At 54.6% G+C, this 17,862-nt stretch overlaps 1 protein-coding gene across 2 annotated transcripts in view; it reads right to left on the bottom strand.

Moving 5' to 3' along the window:
* Nucleotides 1-17,862, bottom strand: part of LOC139230333 (complement factor B-like) — a 102,372-nt gene that overhangs the window by 56,389 nt on the left and 28,121 nt on the right. For both annotated transcript variants that reach the window (XM_070862163.1, XM_070862164.1), the window contains exons 2-6: nt 12,880-13,062; nt 9,360-9,533; nt 7,009-7,110; nt 5,086-5,219; nt 417-555 (exon numbers count right to left, since the gene is read on the bottom strand). In XM_070862163.1, coding sequence (XP_070718264.1) covers nt 417-555; nt 5,086-5,219; nt 7,009-7,110; nt 9,360-9,533; nt 12,880-13,027 — 697 coding nt within the window. In that variant the 5' untranslated portion in view covers nt 13,028-13,062. The remainder of the gene's footprint in view (nt 1-416; nt 556-5,085; nt 5,220-7,008; nt 7,111-9,359; nt 9,534-12,879; nt 13,063-17,862) is intronic.

Raw genomic sequence — 17,862 nt, 5'->3', positions numbered from 1 at the left:
TTTTTTCTCGCATTGATTGGCGGTTAAATGTTGGCCCCAGTACACTGGGGAGACATCACCTCCCACCACCACCCCCCAACCCCGCTCTTCTCCGAAATAGGGGCCGTGGTATCTTTTACATCCACCCGAGAGGGCAAACGGGGCCTCGGTTTAACGTCGCGTCTAAAAGACGGCACCTCCGAGAGTGCGTCGCTCCCTCAGCACTGCACTGGGAGTGTCAGCCTAGATTTCTTGTTCTCAAGTCCCTGGAGTGGGACTTGAACCCACGACCTTCTGACTCAGAGGAGAGAGAGTGCTACCCACTGGGTTGTGACCCAGAGGATGGCACGTAACTCCTGCCAGACATCAAGGCAGTATCGAGAGACAGTGCGATGGCCATAAGCAACCTGGCTCCAAGCGTACAGAGTGCAGCTCACCTTGATAATCCGCTTTTTCTAACTTATCCATGACCACAGCGACATCAGTTGCAAACTCATCATTGATGTCCACGACAGCAATCGGCAATGAAGCATACGTTATAATCCCAAACCTGGGTGTGACATCAAAGCTTGCAATCTAGCATGCAATAAACAAAGATAACAACACATAACCCAGGGAGCAGGAATAAGAGTGCCGCACTGTCGGAGGGGCAGTACTGAGGGAGCGTCGCACTGTCGGAGGGGCAGTACTGAGGGAGCGTCGCACTGTCGGAGGGGCAGTACTGAGGGAGTGCCGCACTGTCGGAGGGGCAGTACTGAGGGAGCGCTGCACTGTCGGAGGGGCAGTACTGAGGGAGCGTCGCACTGTCGGAGGGGCAGTACTGAGGGAGCGTCGCACTGTCGGAGGGGCAGTACTGAGGGAGTGCCGCACTGTCGGAGGGGCAGTACTGAGGGAGCGCTGCACTGTCGGAGGGCAGTACTGAGGGAGCGCTGCACTGTCGGAGGGGCAGTACTGAGGGAGCGCCGCACTGTCGGAGGGACAGTACTGAGGGAGAGCCGCACTGTCGGAGGGGCAGTACTGAGGGAGCGCCGCACTGTCGGAGGGGCAGTACTGAGGGAGCGCTCCACTGTCGGAGGGACAGTGCTACGGGAATATTCGTGGCTGATCATTGACCTCAACTCCACTTTCCTGCCCGATCTCCATATCCATTGATTCCCCTAGACTCCAAAATTCTAGCGATCTCAGCCTTGAATATATTTAGAGACTCAGCATCCACAGCTCTCTGCGGCAGAGAATTGCAAAGATTCACAACCCTGTGAGTGAAGAAATTCCTCCTCATCTCTGTCTTAAATGGCCTACCCCTTCTCCTGAGACTGTGCCCCCGACCATGACACCCAAGTCTCGTTGCACCTCCCATTTTCCTAAACTGTCAGCATTCAGATAATCTGCCTTCGTGTTTTTGCCACCAAAGTGGATAAACTCACATTTATCTACATTATACTGCATCTGTCATGCATTTGCCCACTCACCTAACCTGTCCAAGTCACCCTGCAGCATGTTGGCATCCTCCTCACAGCTCACACCGCCACCCAAGCTCAGGGAACATAAAAACTGACTGCAAAAGCTTTTATAGATATGCGAAGACAAAAAGATTAGTGAAGTCAAATGTAGGTCCCTTGCAGTCAGATTCCGGTGAATTTATAATGGGGAACAAAGAAATGGCAGACCAATTGAACAAATACTTTAGTTCTGTCTTCACTCAGGAAGACACAAATAACCTTGTGGAAATACAAGGGGACCGAGGGTCTAGTGAGAAGGAGGAACTGAAGGAAATCCTTATTAGTCAGGGAATTGTGTTAGGGAAATTGATGGGATTGAAGGCCAATAAATCCCAGGGGCCTGATAGTTTGCATCCCAGAGTACTTAAGGAAGTGGCCCTAGAAATAGTGGATGCATTGGTGATAATTTTCCAACAGTCTATCGACTCTGGATCAGTTCCTATGGAGTGGAGGGTAGCTAATGTAACCCCACTTTTTAAAAAAGGAGGGAGAGAGAAAACAGGGAATTATATATCGGTTAGCCTGACATCGGTAGTGGGGAAAATGTTGGAATCAATTATTAAAGATGAAATAGCAGCACATTTGGAAAGCAGTGACAGGATCAGTCTAAGTCAGCATGGATTTATGAAAGGGAAATCATGATTGACAAATCTTCTAGAAATAATACGAGAAAGAAGTCAATGGTAGGTGTGTTCTACAGGCTCCTTAACAGTAGCTACACTAAAGGGCAGAATATAAATCAAGAAGTAATGGAGGCTTATGATTGGACAAATCAAATTGGCAAATGTAGCCTTGAGGAAGAGTTCATAGATTGTATATGGGATGGTTTCTTAGAACAGTTGATGAACAGTGGTGTACATTTAAGGAGATATTTCACAACTTGGTGAGGCCACACCTGGAGTATTGTGTACAGTTTTGTCTCCTAACTTGAGGAAGGACATTCTTGCTATTGAGGAGTGCAGCGAAGGTTCACCAGACTGATTCCCGGGATGGCGAGTCTGACATATCAAGAAAGATTGCGTCAACTGGGCTTGTATTCACTGGAGTTCAGAAGAATGAGAGGGGACCTCATAGAAACGTTTAAAATTCTGACGGGTTTTGACAGGTTAGATGCAGGAAGAATGTTCCCAATGTTGAGGAAGTCCAGAACCAGGGGTCACAGTCTAAGGATAAGGGGTAAGCCATTTAGGACTGAGATGAGGAGCAACTTCTTCCCCCAGAGACTGGTGAACCTGTGGAATTCTCTACCACAGAAAGTTGTTGAGGCTAATTCACTAAATATATTCAAAAAGGAGTTAGATGAAGTCCTTACTACTCGGGGGATCAAGGGGTATGGTGAGAAAGCAGGAATGGGGTACTGAAGTTGCATGTTCAGCCATGAACTCATTGAATGGCGGTGCAGGCTCGAAGGGCCGAATGGCCTACTCCTGCACCTATTTTCTATGTTTCTATCCCTCAAGAAAAATATATTCCAGTGAGGAGGAAAGGGTGTAAGAGAAAAGATAGCCATCCGTGACTAACTAAAGAAATAAAGGATGGTATCCAATTAAAAACAAGGGCATACAAAGTGGCCAAAACTAGTGGGAGGGCAGAAGATTGGGAAGCTTTTAAAAGCCAGCAAAGAATGACTAGAAAAATGATTAAGAAAGGGAAGTTAGACTATGAAAGTAAACTAGCACAAAATATAAAAACAGATAGCAAGAGTTTCTATAGGTATATAAAAAGGAAAAGAGTGGCTAAAGTAAATGTTGGTCCTTTAGAGAACAAGACCGGGGAATTAGTAATGGGGAACATGGAGATGGCAGAAACTCTGAACAAATATTTTGTATCAGTCTTCATGGTAGAGGACACTAACAATATTGCAACAGTGGATAGTCAAGGGGCTAGAGTGGGGGAGGAACTTAACATAATCACAATCACTAAGGAGGTGGTACTCAGTAAGATAATGGGACTAAAGGTGGGTAAATCCCCTGGACCTGATGGCTTGCATCCTCGGGTCTTAAGAGAAGTAGCGGCAGGGATAGTGGATACATTGGTTGTAATTTACCAAAATTCCCTCAATTCTGGGGAGGTCCCAGCAGATTGGAAAACTGCAAATGTAACACCCCTATTTAAAAAAGGAGGCAGACAAAAAGCAGGAAACTATAGACCAGTTAGCCTAACATCTGTGGTTGGGAAAATGTTGGAGTCCATTATTAAAGAAGCAGTAGCAGGACATTTGGAAAAGTAAAATTCAGTCAGGCAGAGTCAGCATGGATTTATGAAGGGGAAGTCATGTTTGACAAATTTGCTGGAGTTCTTTGAGGATGTAACGAACAGGGTGGATAAAGGGGAACCAGTGGATGTGGTGTATTTGGACTTTCAGAAGGCATTTGACAAGGTGCCACATAAAAGGTCACTACACAAGATAAAAGTTCACGGAGTTGGCTACCTAACAGAAAACAGAGAATCGGGATAAATGGTTCATTCTCGGGTTGGCAACCAGTAACTAGTGGGGTGCCGCAGGGATCAGTGCTGGGACCCCAACTATTTACAATCTATTAACGACTTGGAAGAAGGGACTGAGTGTAATGTAGCCAAGTTTGCTGATGATACAAAGATGGGAAGAAAAGCAATGTGTGAGGAGAACACACAAAATCTGCAAAAGGACATAGACAGGCTAAGTGAGTGGGCAAAAATTTAGCAGATGGAGTATAATGTTGGAAAGTGTGAGGTCATGCACTTTGGCAGAAAAGAATAAAAGAGCAAGTTATTATTTAAATGGAGAAAAGTTGCAAAGTGCCGCAGTACAGCAGGACCTGGGGGTACTTGTGTATGAAACACAAAAGGTTAGTATGCAGGTACAGCAAGTGATCAGGAAGGTCAATGGAATCTTGGCCTTTATTGCAAAGGGGATGGAGTATAAAAGCAGGGAAGTCTTGCTACAGTTATACAGGGTATTGGTGAGGCCACACCTGGAGTACTGCGTGCAGTTTTGGTTTCCATATTTACGAAAGGATATACTTGCTTTGGAGGCAGTTCAGAGAAGGTTCACTCGGTTGATTCTGGGGATGAGGGGGTTGACTTATGAGGAAAGGTTGAGGAGGTTGGGCCTCTACTGATTGGAATTCAGAAGAATGAGAGGTGATCTTATCGAAATGTATAAGATTATGAGGGGGACTTGACAAGGTGGATGCAGAGAGGATGTTTCCACTGATGGGGGAGACTAGAACTAGGGGGCATAATCTTAGAATAAGGGGCCGCTCATTTAAAACTGAGATGAGGAGAAATTTCTTCTCTCTGAGGGTTGTAAATCTGTGCAATTCGCTGCCTCAGAGAGCTGTGGAAGCCGGGACATTGAATAAATTTAAGACGGAGATAGACAGATTTTTGAGCAACGTGGGAGTGAATGGTTATGGGGAGCGGGCGGGGAAGTGGACCTGAGTCCATGATCGGATCAGCCACGATCGTATTAAATGGCGGAGCAGGCTCGAGGGGCCGAATGGCCGACTCCTGCTCCTATTTCTGATGTTCGTTATGTTCTTCCGACTCAAGCCTCAGCGTCAGTCCCGAAGGCTCAGCGGAAAGTGCCACAATTCAGGTTCGATACCCGCGAGGGCTCCGTTACCTTGTCGATCAGGTTCGCCGCCACATGCTTGGCTTTCTGGAAATTATCCGAACCGATGCTCCGAGAGGCGTCGAGAAGGATATAGATGTGAAGTGGCGTGTCCTTAGTGACAACAATCCTGCGCAGGAGAGAAGCTGTTGAGGGAGAGACAGGTTGAAACTTTAAATCAATTAGCCACACATTTGGCTCCAGAACGCACAAATTAACAACTTAAAACCGCAACAACAAACCTGAATCACATTTGAATTGGATGCAGAGAGGATGTTTCCACTGATGGGAGAGACTAGAACTAGGGGGCATGGTCTTAGAATAAGGGGCCACCCATTTAAAACTGAGATGAGGAGGAATTGCTTCTCTCAGAGGGTTGTAAATCTGTGGAATTCGCTGCCTCAGAGAGCTGTGGAAGCTGGGACATTGAATAAATTTAAGACAGAGATAGACAGTTTCTTAACCGATAAGGGAATAAGGGGTTATGAGGAGCGGGCAGGGAAGTGGAGCTGAGTCCATGATCGGATCAGCCATGATCGTATTAAATGGCAGAGCAGGCTTGAGGCCTACTCCTGCTCCTATTTCTTATGTTTCTTATAAAGGATATACAATTCCTCGGGACCTAATGGATTTATCCTCTCCGTAAACAAATAACAATTCTGGTTACTAACATGACGGGACAAAGGAGAGAGTACCCAGGGTGATTAGTTAACACAACAGGGAAGGGAGACAAGAGAAACATGTCAGCCGTGGCTCAGTGAGCAGCACACTCGCCCCTGAGTCAGGAGGTTGTGGGTTCATGTCCCACTCCAGGGACCGAAGCACAAAACTCTAGGCTGACACTCCCAGTGCAGTACTGAGGGAGTGCCGCAGTGTCGGAGGGGCAGTACTGAGGGAGTGCCGCACTGTCGGAGGGGCAGTACTGAGGGAGTGCCGCACTGTCGGAGGGGCAGCACTGAGGGAGCGCCGCACTGTCGGAGGGGCAGTACTGAGGGAGCGATGCACTGTCGGAGGGGCAGTACTGAGGGAGTGCCGCACTGTCGGAGGGGCAGTACTGAGGGAGCGCCGCACTATCGGAAGGGCAGTACTGAGGGAGCGATGCACTGTCGGAGGGGCAGTACTGAGGGAGTGCCGCACTGTCGGAGGGGCAGCACTGAGGGAGCGCCGCACTGTCGGAGGGGCAGTACTGAGGGAGCGCCGCACTGTCGGAGGGGCAGTACTGAGGGAGAGCCGCACTGTCGGAGGGGCAGTACTGAGGGAGAGCCGCACTGTCGGAGGGGCAGTACTGAGGGAGTGCCCCACTGTCGGAGGGGCAGTACTGAGGGAGTGCCGCACTGTCGGAGGGGCAGCACTGAGGGAGCGATGCACTGTCGGAGGGGCAGTACTGAGGGAGCGCCGCACTGTCGGAGGGGCAGTACTGAGGGAGAGCCGCACTGTCGGAGGGGCAGTACTGAGGGAGCGCCGCACTGTCGGAGGGGGAGTACTGAGGGAGTGCCGCACTGAGGGAGCGATGCACTGTCGGAGGGGCAGCACTGAGGGAGCGATGCACTGTCGGAGGGGCAGCACTGAGGGAGCGATGCACTGTCGGAGGGGCAGTACTGAGGGAGCGCCGCACTGCCGTCTTTCCGATGAGACGTTACACCGAGGCCCCCTCTCTCAGGCAGATGCAAAAGATCCTATTTTGAAGAAGAGCAGGGGGAGAGAGTTGTTCCCCCGGTGTTCTGACCCAATATTTACCCCACAATCCACATCACTAGAGATCCAGGTCATTCCCGCACTGCTGTTTGTGGGAGCTTGCTGTGCATAAATTTGGCTGCCGCGTTAAAACTGTGACCGCACTCCAAAAATAAAATACTTCTTTGGCTGCGAAGCGCTTTGAGATATCCGGTGGTCGTGAAAGGCGCTATATGAATGTATGTCTTCACTGTTGTTTACCTTCCGGTACAGATTGCTCTGTTTGCGTCATGCCCAGTACATTGGTGAAGGAGGCAGTGAAATAGGCTGCAACGTCGGCAGGGGTGTCAGTGGAGCTTTTATCTGCGGAGGGAAAAGGGAGGCGGGGGTGGGGGGGAGAGAGAGACAGCACATTAGTGGGGGCCACTTTAAGAACATAAGAACATAAGAAATAGGAGTAGGCCATACGGCCCCTCGAGCCTGCTCCGCCATTTGCAGTTGTACAGGGCCTTAAGTGAGGCCACACCTGGAATATTGTGTTCAGTTTTGGTCTCCTAATCTGAGGAAGGACGTTCTTGCTATTGACGGAGTGCAGCGAAGGTTCACCAGACAGATTCCCGGGATGGCAGGACTGACGTATGAGGAGAGACTGGATCAACTGGGCCTTTATACACTGGAGTTTAGAAGGATGAGAGGGGATCTCATAGAAACGTATAAAATTCTGACAGGATTGGACAGGTTAGATGTGGGAAGAATATTCCCGATGTTGGGGAAGTCCAGAACCAGGGGTCACAGTCTAAGGATAAGGGGTAAGTTATTTAGGACCGAGATGAGGAGAAACTTCTTCACCCAGAGAGTGGTGAACCTGTGGAATTCCCTACCGCAGAGAGTTGTTGAGGCCAATTCATTGGATATATTCAAAAGGGAGTTAGATACGGCCCTTACAGCTAAAGGGATGAAGGGGTATGGAGAGAAAGCAGGAAAGGGGTACTGAGGGAATGATCAGCCATGATCTTATTGAATGGTGGTGCAGGCTCGAAGGGCCAAATGGCCTCCTCCTGCACCTATTTTCTCTGTTTCTATTTAATACATACATGGCTGATCCAATCATGGAATTAGGTCCACTTCCCCACTCGCTCTCCATGACCACTTAATCAGTTATCGGTTAAGAAACTGTCTATCTCTGGCTTAAATCTATTCAATGTCCCAGCTTCCACAGCTCTCCGAGGCAGCGAGTTCCAACAACCCCCTGGAACAACCGCTGCCTGGACCGGTTGATGGCTCCCCTTGGCCAGGCCCGGGAGCAGTCCTACGAGGTGCCCCTCATGACCTGCCCGCTCGGCCTCTGCACAGAGTGCCCAAAGATCAGGAGTGTGGGACTGAAGTGCAGCCAGAATTCGAGCAGCGGCCCCTTCAAATATTGGAAGAGGGGCTGCCACCTCGCACACTGTACCTACAGGTGAAACACGGACTCCTCCAGACCGCAGAAACTGCAGGCGGCCTGGGAGCCCGTGAACCGACTTAAGAACCAATTGCACGGGACTGCCCTGTGTCTAACACCCTCGAGGCAAAGTCCCCAATAAATAGAGGGAGGACTCCCGCGTAGAGAGCACTCCACTGGGAACCCCCCGCCCCGCCTCCTCTGGACAGCAAGGTGGTCATCAGCTGTGAAGTTATCCACTTTCGTAGGAAAAACATAGGACAAAGTATTATTTAAATGGTGATGGCTTGGGAAGTGCCGATGTACAGAGGGACCTGGCTGTCCTTGTACACCAGTCATTGAAAGCAAACCTGCAGGTGCAGCAAGTGGTTAAGGGCAAATGGTACGTTGGCCTTCATTGCAAGAGGGTTTGAGTACAGGAGCAAGGATGTCTTACTACAGTTATACAGGGCCTTGGTGAGACCACACCTGGAGTATTGTGTGCAGTTTTGGTCTCCTTACCTAATAAAGGATATAGTTGCCACAGAGGGAGTGCAGCGAAGGTTCACCAGACTGATTCCTGGGATGGCAGGACTGTGGTATGAGGAGAGATTGGGTCGACTAGGCCTGTATTCACTAGAGTTTAGAAGAATGAGAGGGGATCTCATTGAAAGGTATAAAATTCTGACGGGGTTGGACAGACTGGATGCGGGGAGGATGTTTCCCCCGGGGCTGGGAAGTCTAGAACAAGGGGTCACAGTCTCAGGATACGGGGTAGGAAATTTAGGACCGAGATGAGGAGAAATGTTTTCACTCGGAGGGTGGTGAACCTGTGGAATTCTCTACCACAGAAGGCTGTGGGGGCCAAGACACTGAATATATTTAAGAGGGAGATCGATAGATTTCTAGACACAAACGGCATCAAGGGGTATGGGGAGAAAGCGGGAATATGGTGTTGAGATAGAGGATCAGCCATGATCATATTGAATGGCGGTGCAGGCTCGAAGGGCCGAATGGCCTTCTACTGCTCCTAGTTTCGATGTTTCTAAACCCGTGAGCATCCTCGCAGGTGCACGTATTATGCTAGTGTTTTGCACAGTTTTATCACAAGCTCCCCGCTCTGGTATTCTCTGGCGGCTGAGGTAAACCGCGCAGCGCGGGGTTAAGTACTGAACGGGATGGTCAGACTCACGTTGGCAGTTGGGCTCTGATCCAGTCCACTCAGTCGACTCCTCGCACTCCCGTTGGGCCGAACCCACCAGCACCAGCCCTCCGCTGCAGCTGTAATCCACCTTGTCGCCAATCCAGTAATTGGTCCCCGACTTCCGGCCTCCCGCTGGGATCCCGGGATGGGGGCAGTGTTGCGCTGGAAGAGTGAACCGAAAGCATATATTGAAGGCAGGGAGTGATCATCTGACGGCCATCGCGGACATGCACTGCATCACAAGGGGGCTATTTCGGCCCATCGAGTCCGTGCCGGCCGAGCAAGAGCTCTCCCAGCCTAATCCCACTTTACCGCTCTCGGTCCGTAGCCCTGTTGGTTACGGCTCTTCAACTGACCAGGAAGGCCAATGGAATCTTGGCCTTTATTGCAAAGAGCAAGTTATTATTTAAATGCAGAAAGATTGCAAAGTGCCGCAGTACAGCGGGACCTGGGGGTACTTGTGCATGAAACACAAAAGGTCAGTATGCAGGTACAGCAAGTGATCAGGAAGGCCAATGGAATCTTGGCCTTTATTGCAAAGGGGATGGAGTATAAAAGCAGGGAAGTCTTGCTACAGTTATACAGGGTATTGGTGAGGCCACACCTGGAACACTGCGTGCAGTTTTGGTTTCCATATTTACGAAAGGATATACTTGCTTTGGAGGCAGTTCAGAGAAGGCTCACCCGGTTGATTCCGGGGATGAGGGGGTTGACTTATGAGGAAAGGTTGAGGAGGTTGGGCCTCTACTCATTGGAATTCAGAAGAATGAGAGGTGATCTTATCGAAACGTATAAGATTATGAGGGGGCTTGACAAGGTGGATGCAGAGAGGATGTTTCCACTGATGGGGGAGACTAGAACTAGGGGGCATGGTCTTAGAATAAGGGGCCGCCCATTTAAAACTGAGATGAGGAGGAATTTCTTCTCTCAGAGGGTTGTGGATCTGTGGAATTCGCTGCCTCAGAGAGCTGTGGAAGCCGGGACATTGAATAAATTTAAGACAGAGATAGACTGATTTGTGAGCGATAAGGGAATAAGGGGTTATGGGGAGTGGGCAGGGAAGTGGAGCTGAGTCCATGATCGGATCAGCCATGTTCGTATTAAATGGCGGAGCAGGCTCGAGGGGCCGTATGGCCTACTCCTGCTCCTATTTCTTATGTGCTTATGAGTTCCAGACCCCCACCACCCTCTGGGTGAAGAAATTTCCCCTCAAGCCCACTCTAAACCCCCCCACTAATTACTTTAAATCTATGCCCGCTGGTTGTTGATCCCTCTGCTAAGCGAAACAGGTCCTTCCTACGCACTCTATCCAGGCCCTTCAAACTTTTATGCACCTCAATAAGGTCTCCCCTCAGCCTCCTCTGTTCCAAAGAGTGTTTTGTTATGCTCTTTCAATATAATAATATAATGTATCTGCTTCATGGGTTCTTTACTTAAGGATTTATAGCAAAACATTGCTATTAAGAACTAGTTAGAAACATAGAAAATAGCAGGAGTAAGCCATTCGGCCCTTCGAGCCTGCACCACCATTCAATATGATCATAGCTGATCCTCTATCTCAACATTACATTTCTTGATTTCTCGCCAAACCCCTTGATGTCTTTTGTATCCAGAAATCTATCTATCTCCCTGGCTCGGATGTAACCGCGGAAGAGAGGCGGGCAGTCAGGCTGAACGACCCCCTCGACCGCCCGCTGCCTGGACCGGCTGATGGCCCCCTTGGGCCGTGCCCAGGAGCAGTCCTACGAGGAGGCCCTCGAACCTACCCGCTCCCCTCTGCCCAGGGTGCCCAAAGATCAGGAGTGTGGGACTGAAGTGCAGCCAGACATTGGAAGAGGGGCTGCAACCTCACACACTGTACCTACAGGTGGAACACGGACTCCTCCAGACCGCAGAAATTACAGGCGGCCCGGGAGTCCGTGAACCGACTTAAAAACCGATTGCACGGGACTGCTCCGTGCACCACCCTCCAGGCCAAGTCCCCGATAGATAGAGGGAGGTCTCCCGCACAGAGAACACTCAATTGGGGACCCCCACCTCCTCCGGACGGCAAGATAGTTCACTATGGCATGCCCGGATGGCAGACGAGGATGGCAAGGTGGAGAGTGTGCAGGAGCAGCCCGTACAGGAAACCCCTCCGCGCAGAACTGAAATGCACGGAGGGGATTTCCCGGAGGAGGCTCAAGTTGTGAGGCGCCGGCTCCCGAGGGAGGTTTCGGGGTTTGGCGCCGATGAGGAATTCCGTCCGGACGGGGGTCAGTTCGGACGGGATCGCCCCACGTGCTTGAGCCTCCTCGACGCACCTAACGGAGTCGGGGCCCAGAGCTGTTTTTAGCGACTCGATGGCATCGGCCGCGCGGCGGACCTCGGCCCAGGATAGGGGCCGTGCCTGCTCCTCAGGCCCCATCCAGCCCGCTCCTCCGCCATCGAGCAGGTCCCTGACCTTGGTCACCTCGCCAAACACAGCCCTCTTATCCACCGCCATTTTTAAAACCGCGGTCGTGGAGGTACGGAGTCCTGAGCAGCGGCTCCTGAAGGACAGCCGCCACTCCAGACGGGGGAGAACTGCGCTCGGTGTCGACTCTGTTCCAGACCCTGGTGAGGTCCTGCAACAGCTCTCCAAATATTGTGTGTAAAACCATTAATCAAGTGCACCCTTATTAATGGGGGGGGTGCTCTAAAACCGACAATTAAACCAACTATCTTTTAACCAGGAGCATAAATCAAATTAGAATTTGGTTGCGGGGGTGATGATGCACTCCAGTCCCTCCGGCGCCCACCTCTCGCGGAAGGCCGCGAGTGTACCGGTGGACACCGCGTGCTCCATCTCCAGGGACACCCTGGACCGGATGTAACCGCGGAAGAAAGGCAGGCAGTCGGGCTGAACGACCCCCTCGACGCCCGCTGCCTGTACTGGCTGATGGCCCCCTTAGGCCAGGCCCAGCAGTCGTCCTTCCGACCTGCCCGCTCCCCTCCGCAAGAACTCTACCGACCGGTGAGCACACTCTTAAGCACGTAAGAAATGGGAGCAGGAGTAGGCCATTGGGCCCCTCGAGCCTGCTCCGCCATTTAATACGATCATGGCTGATCCGATCATGGACTCAGCTCCACTTCCCTGCCCGCTCCCCATATCCCTTTATCCCCTTATCGGTTAAGAAACTGTCTATCGCTGTCTTAAATATATTCAATGTCCCAGCTTCCACAGCTCTCTGAGGCAGCGAATTCCACAGATTTACAACCCTCTGAGAGAAGAAATTCCTCCTCATCTCAGTTTTAAATGGGCGGCCCCTTATTCTCAGACCATGCCCCCTAGTTCTAGTCTCCCCCATCAGTGGGAACATCCTCTCTGCATCCACCTTGTCAAGCCCCCGCATAATCTTATACGTTTCACTAATTGCTCACATTGCAACTTCCGATTGGCTTGTTCGACTCCCACATGCCACGCATTGAGGACCTCAATATCCTTGCACCGCTCAACGTATCGAAGGACGTGCCAGGGAGTACTTACATCCATCGTTGCAGATCGTGGTTGTACCATTCCACCTGCCATTCTCCATGCAGCTCCTGCTAGCCGAGCCCTTCAGGACGTATCCATCGTAGCATTCGAACGTGACCGTCTCCCCAGCGCCATAGGAAGTACTGACCGGATCAAACATTCCGCCTTCCAGTATGGGGGCCGGACACCTAAACGCTATGGAGACAGAAACAACTTAGCAACATAGGAACATCAGAAATGGGAGCAGGAGTAGGCCATCGGGCCCCTCGAGCCTGCTCCGCCATTTAATACGATCATGGCTGATCCGATCATGGACTCAGCTCCATTTCCCTGCCCGCTCCCCTTATCAGTTAAGAAAGCGTCTATCTCTGTCTTAAATTTATTCAATGTCCCAGCTTCCACAGCTCTCTGAGGCAGCGAATTCCACAGATTTACAACCCTCTGAGAGAAGAAATTCCTCCTCATCTCAGTATTAAATGGGCGGCCCCTTATTCTAAGACCATGCCCCCTAGTTCTAGTCTCCCCCATCAGTGGAAACATCCTCTCTGCATCCACCTTGTCAAGCCCCCTCATAATCTTATACGTTTCGATAAGATCACCTCTCATTCTTCTGAATTCCAATGAGTAGAGGCCCAACCTCCTCAACCTTTCCTCATAAGTCAACCCCCTCATCTCCGGAATCAACCGAGTGAACCTTCTCTGAACTGCCTCCAAAGCCAGTATGTCCTTTCGTAAATATGGAGACCAAAACTGCACGCAGTACTCCAGGTGTGGCCTCACCGATACCCTGTATAACTGGAGCAAGACTTCCCTGCTTTTATACTCCATCCCCTTTGCAATAAAGGCCAAGATTCCGTGGCCTTCCTGATCACTTGCTGTACCTGCATACTATCCTTTTGTGTTTCATGCACAAGGATACCGATATGGCTAGACTTTCCCTAAAGGCCCTGAAAGGGTTAAAATCATTAGTATTTTCTTAAAAGCATTGTAGCCGAGCTTGTAATTCTCAAGAACGGAGTATCTGGCAGATGTGATTGAAAAAAAAGCTTCCCCTCGAGAAACAAGACAAACTGGTTCGAGGTGGGAAGCTTATTGGAGAAAAACAAGCTACAAGAACCGTTATTGAGCACACAGCATGGCATAGTCGGAATCAGTTCAACCTTCGCCGTCTCCAGGCCAGGTCTAAGACCACCCCAACCTCTGTCGTTGAGCTACAGTACGCGGACGACGCCTGCGTCTGTGCACACACACAGGCTGAACTCCAGGATATAGTCGGCGTATTTACCGAGGTGTACGAAAGCACGGGCCTTGCACGAAACATCAGTAAGACAAAGCTCCTCCACCAGCCTGTCCTCACCGCACAGCACTGCCCCCCCAGTCATCCAGATCCACAGCGTGGCCCTGGACAACGTGGACCATTTCTCATACCTCGGGCGCCTCCTATCAACAAGAGCAGGCATCGACGACGAGATTCAACACCGCCTCCAGTGCGCCAGTGCAGCCTTCGGCCGCCTGAGGAAAAGAGTGTTTGAAGACCAGGCCCTCAAATCTACCACCAAGCTCATGGTCTACAGTAATAATACCCGCCCTCCTGTATGGCTCAGAGACATGGACCATGTACAGTAGACACCTCAAGTCGCTGGAGAAATACCACCAACGCTGCCTCCGCAAGATCCTGCAAATCCCCCGGGAGGACAGACGCACCAACGTTAGCGTCCTCGACCAGGCCCAACATCCCCAGCATTGAAGCACTGACCACACTCGACCAGCTCCGCTGGGCGGGGCCACATTGTCCGCATGCCAGACACGAGACTCCCAAAGCAAGCCCTCTACTCGGAACTCCTTCACGGCAAACGAGCCAAAGGTGGGCAGAGGAAACGTTACAAGGGACACCCTCAAAGCCTCCCTGATAAAGTGCAACATCCCCACCGACACCTGGGAGTCCCTGGGCCAAAGACCAGTCCGCCCCAAGTGGAGGAGATGCATCCGGGAGGGCGCTGAGCACCTCGGGTCTCGTCACCGAGAGCATGCAGAAACCAAGCGGAAGGAGCGTGCGGCAAACCAGTCCCACCCTCCCCTTCCCTCAACGACTGTCTGTCCCACCTGTGACAGGGACTGTGGTTCCCGTATTGGGCTGTTCAGCCACCTGAGGACTCAAGTCTTCCTCGATTCTGAGGGACTGCCTATGATGATGATGAAGAGGGTTTGAGTACAGGAGCAAGGATGTCTCACTACAGTTATACAGGGCCTTGCTGAGACCACACCTGGAGTATTGTGTACAGTTTTGGTCTCCTTACCTAAGAAAGGATACACTTGCCACAGAGGGAGTGCAGCGAAGGTTCACCAGACTGATTCCTGGGACGGCAGGACTGTGGTATGAGGAGAGATTGGGTCGACTGGGCCTGTATTCACGAGAGTTTAGAAGAATGAGGGGGGGATCTCATTGAAAGGTATAAAATTCTGACGGGGTTGGACAGACTGGATGCGGGGAGGATGTTTTCCCGGGGCTGGGAAGTCTAGAACAAGGAGTCACAGTCTCAGGATACGGTGAGGAAATTTAGGACCGAGATGAGGAGAAATGTTTTCACTCGGAGGGTGGTGAACCTGTGGAATTCTCTACCACAGAAGGCTGTGGAGGCCAAGTCACTGAATATATTTAAGAGGGAGATAGATAGATTTCTAGACACAAAAGGCATCAAGGGGTATGGGGAGAAAGCGGGAATATGGTGTTGAGATAGAGGATCAGCCATGATCATATTGAATGGTGGTGCAGGCTCGAAGGGCCGAATGGCCTACTACTGATCCTAGTTTCTATGGGCCCAAGTTTCCACAAGAAAAAAAACGGGCGCCCCTCCGAGCTGGACGCCCGTTTTCCGCACCTAAAACGGCGTCTAAAAAAATCCTCGGTATTCTCCACCGACTTACAGGTCCTCTGGCCCTCGGCGCAGCGCAGCACGAGCTGTGGGGGGGCGGAGTCAGGTCCCTGCGCTGAAAACAGTGCCGGGACCTCTGCACATGCGCGCTACAGTCGGCACGCAAGTGCAGTAGCTCCAGGCGCCAAACTGTGTGGGAGGGGCCCGAAGCACGCAGCCCCTAGCCCTGGCCCAATGGCCTCACTGGGGCTCCTCCCACGGCCAGCTCCTGCTCCCCGCCCCCTCCCCCCCCCGACCCGACACCCGCTCCCCCCCCCCCGCCGACCAGACCCGACCCGACACCCGCTCCCCCCACCCCCACCCCGACCCGACCCGACACCCGCTCCCACCCCCCGCCCCGACCCGAGACCCGCTCCCCCCACCCCCACCCCGACCCGACCCGACACCCGCTCCCCCCACCCCCACCCCGACCCGACACCCGCTCCCCCCCCCCCCGGACCCGACCCGAGACCCGCTCCCCCCCCCCCCCGACCCGACCCGACACCCGCTCCCCCCCCCCCCGACCCGACCCGACACCCGCTCCCCCCCCCCGACCCGACACCCGCTCCCCCCCCCCCCCGACCCGACCCGACACCCGCTCCCCCCCCCCCCGACCCGACCCGACAACCGCTCCCCCCCCCCCGACCCGACCCGACACCCGCTCCCCCCCCCCCCGACCCGACACCCGCTCCCCCCCCCCCGACCCGACACCCGCTCCCCCCCCCCCGACCCGACACCCGCTCCCCCCCCCCCCCGACCCGACACCCGCTCCCCCCCCCCGACCCGACCCGACACCCGCTCCCCCCCCCCGACCCGACACCCGCTCCCCCCCCCGACCCGACACCCGCTCCCCCCCCCCCCGACCCGACACCCGCTCCCCCCCCCCCGACCCGACACCCGCTCCCCCCCCCCCCGCCCCGACCCGACACCCGCTCCCCCCCCCCCGACCCGACCCGACACCCGCTCCCCCCCCCCCGCCCCGACCCGACACCCGCTCCCCCCCCCCCGACCCGACACCCGCTCCCCCCCCCCGACCCGACCCGACACCCGCTCCCCCCCCCCCGACCCAACCCGACACCCGCTCCCCCCCCCCCCGACCCGACACCCGCTCCCCCCCCCCGACCCGACCCGACACCCGCTCCCCCCCCCCGACCCGACACCCGCTCCCCCCCCCCCGACCCGACACCCGCTCCCCCCCCCCCGACCCGACACCCGCTCCCCCCCCCCCCCGACCCGACACCCGCTCCCCCCCCCCCCCCGACCCGACACCCGCTCCCCCCCCCCCCGACCCCACACCCGCTCCCCCCCCCCGACCCGACACCCGCTCCCCCCCCCCCCGACCCGACACCCGCTCCCCCCCCCCCGACCCGACACCCGCTCCCCCCCCCCCGACCCGACACCCGCTCCCCCCCCCCGACCCGACCCGACACCCGCTCCCCCCCCCCGACCCGACCCGACACCCGCTCCCCCCCCCCCCCGACCCGACACCCGCTCCCCCCCCCCGACCCGACCCGACACCCGCTCCCCCCCCCCCGACCCGACCCGACACCCGCTCCGAGCACTCCCCCCCCCCCCGACCCGACACCCGCTCCCCCCCCCCCCGACCCGACACCCGCTCCCCCCCCCCGACCCGACACCCGCTCCCCCCCCCCCGCCCCGACCCGACACCCGCTCCCCCCCCCCCGACCCGACCCGACACCCGCTCCCCCCCCCCGACCCGACACCCGCTCCCCCCCCCCCGACCCGACACCCGCTCCCCCCCCCCCCGACCCGACACCCGCTCCCCCCCCCCCCGACCCGACACCCGCTCCCCCCCCCCCCGACCCGACACCCGCTCCCCCCCCCCCGACCCGACACCCGCTCCCCCCCCCCCGACCCGACCCGACACCCGCTCCCCCCCCCCCGACCCGACCCGACACCCGCTCCCCCCCCCCCCCCCGACCAACCCGACACCCGCTCCCCCCCCCCCGACGACACCCGCTCCCCCCCCCCCCGACCCGACACCCGCTCCCCCCCCCCCCGACCCGACACCCGCTCCCCCCCCCCCGACCCAACCCGACACCCGCTCCCCCCCCCCCCCGAC

This window comes from Pristiophorus japonicus, chromosome 19 (assembly GCF_044704955.1).
Source record: "Pristiophorus japonicus isolate sPriJap1 chromosome 19, sPriJap1.hap1, whole genome shotgun sequence".
NCBI classification, from domain to species: domain Eukaryota; kingdom Metazoa; phylum Chordata; class Chondrichthyes; family Pristiophoridae; genus Pristiophorus; species Pristiophorus japonicus.
Note: the sequence above shows the minus strand (reverse complement) of the source record. Positions and strands in the feature narration are given on the sequence as shown.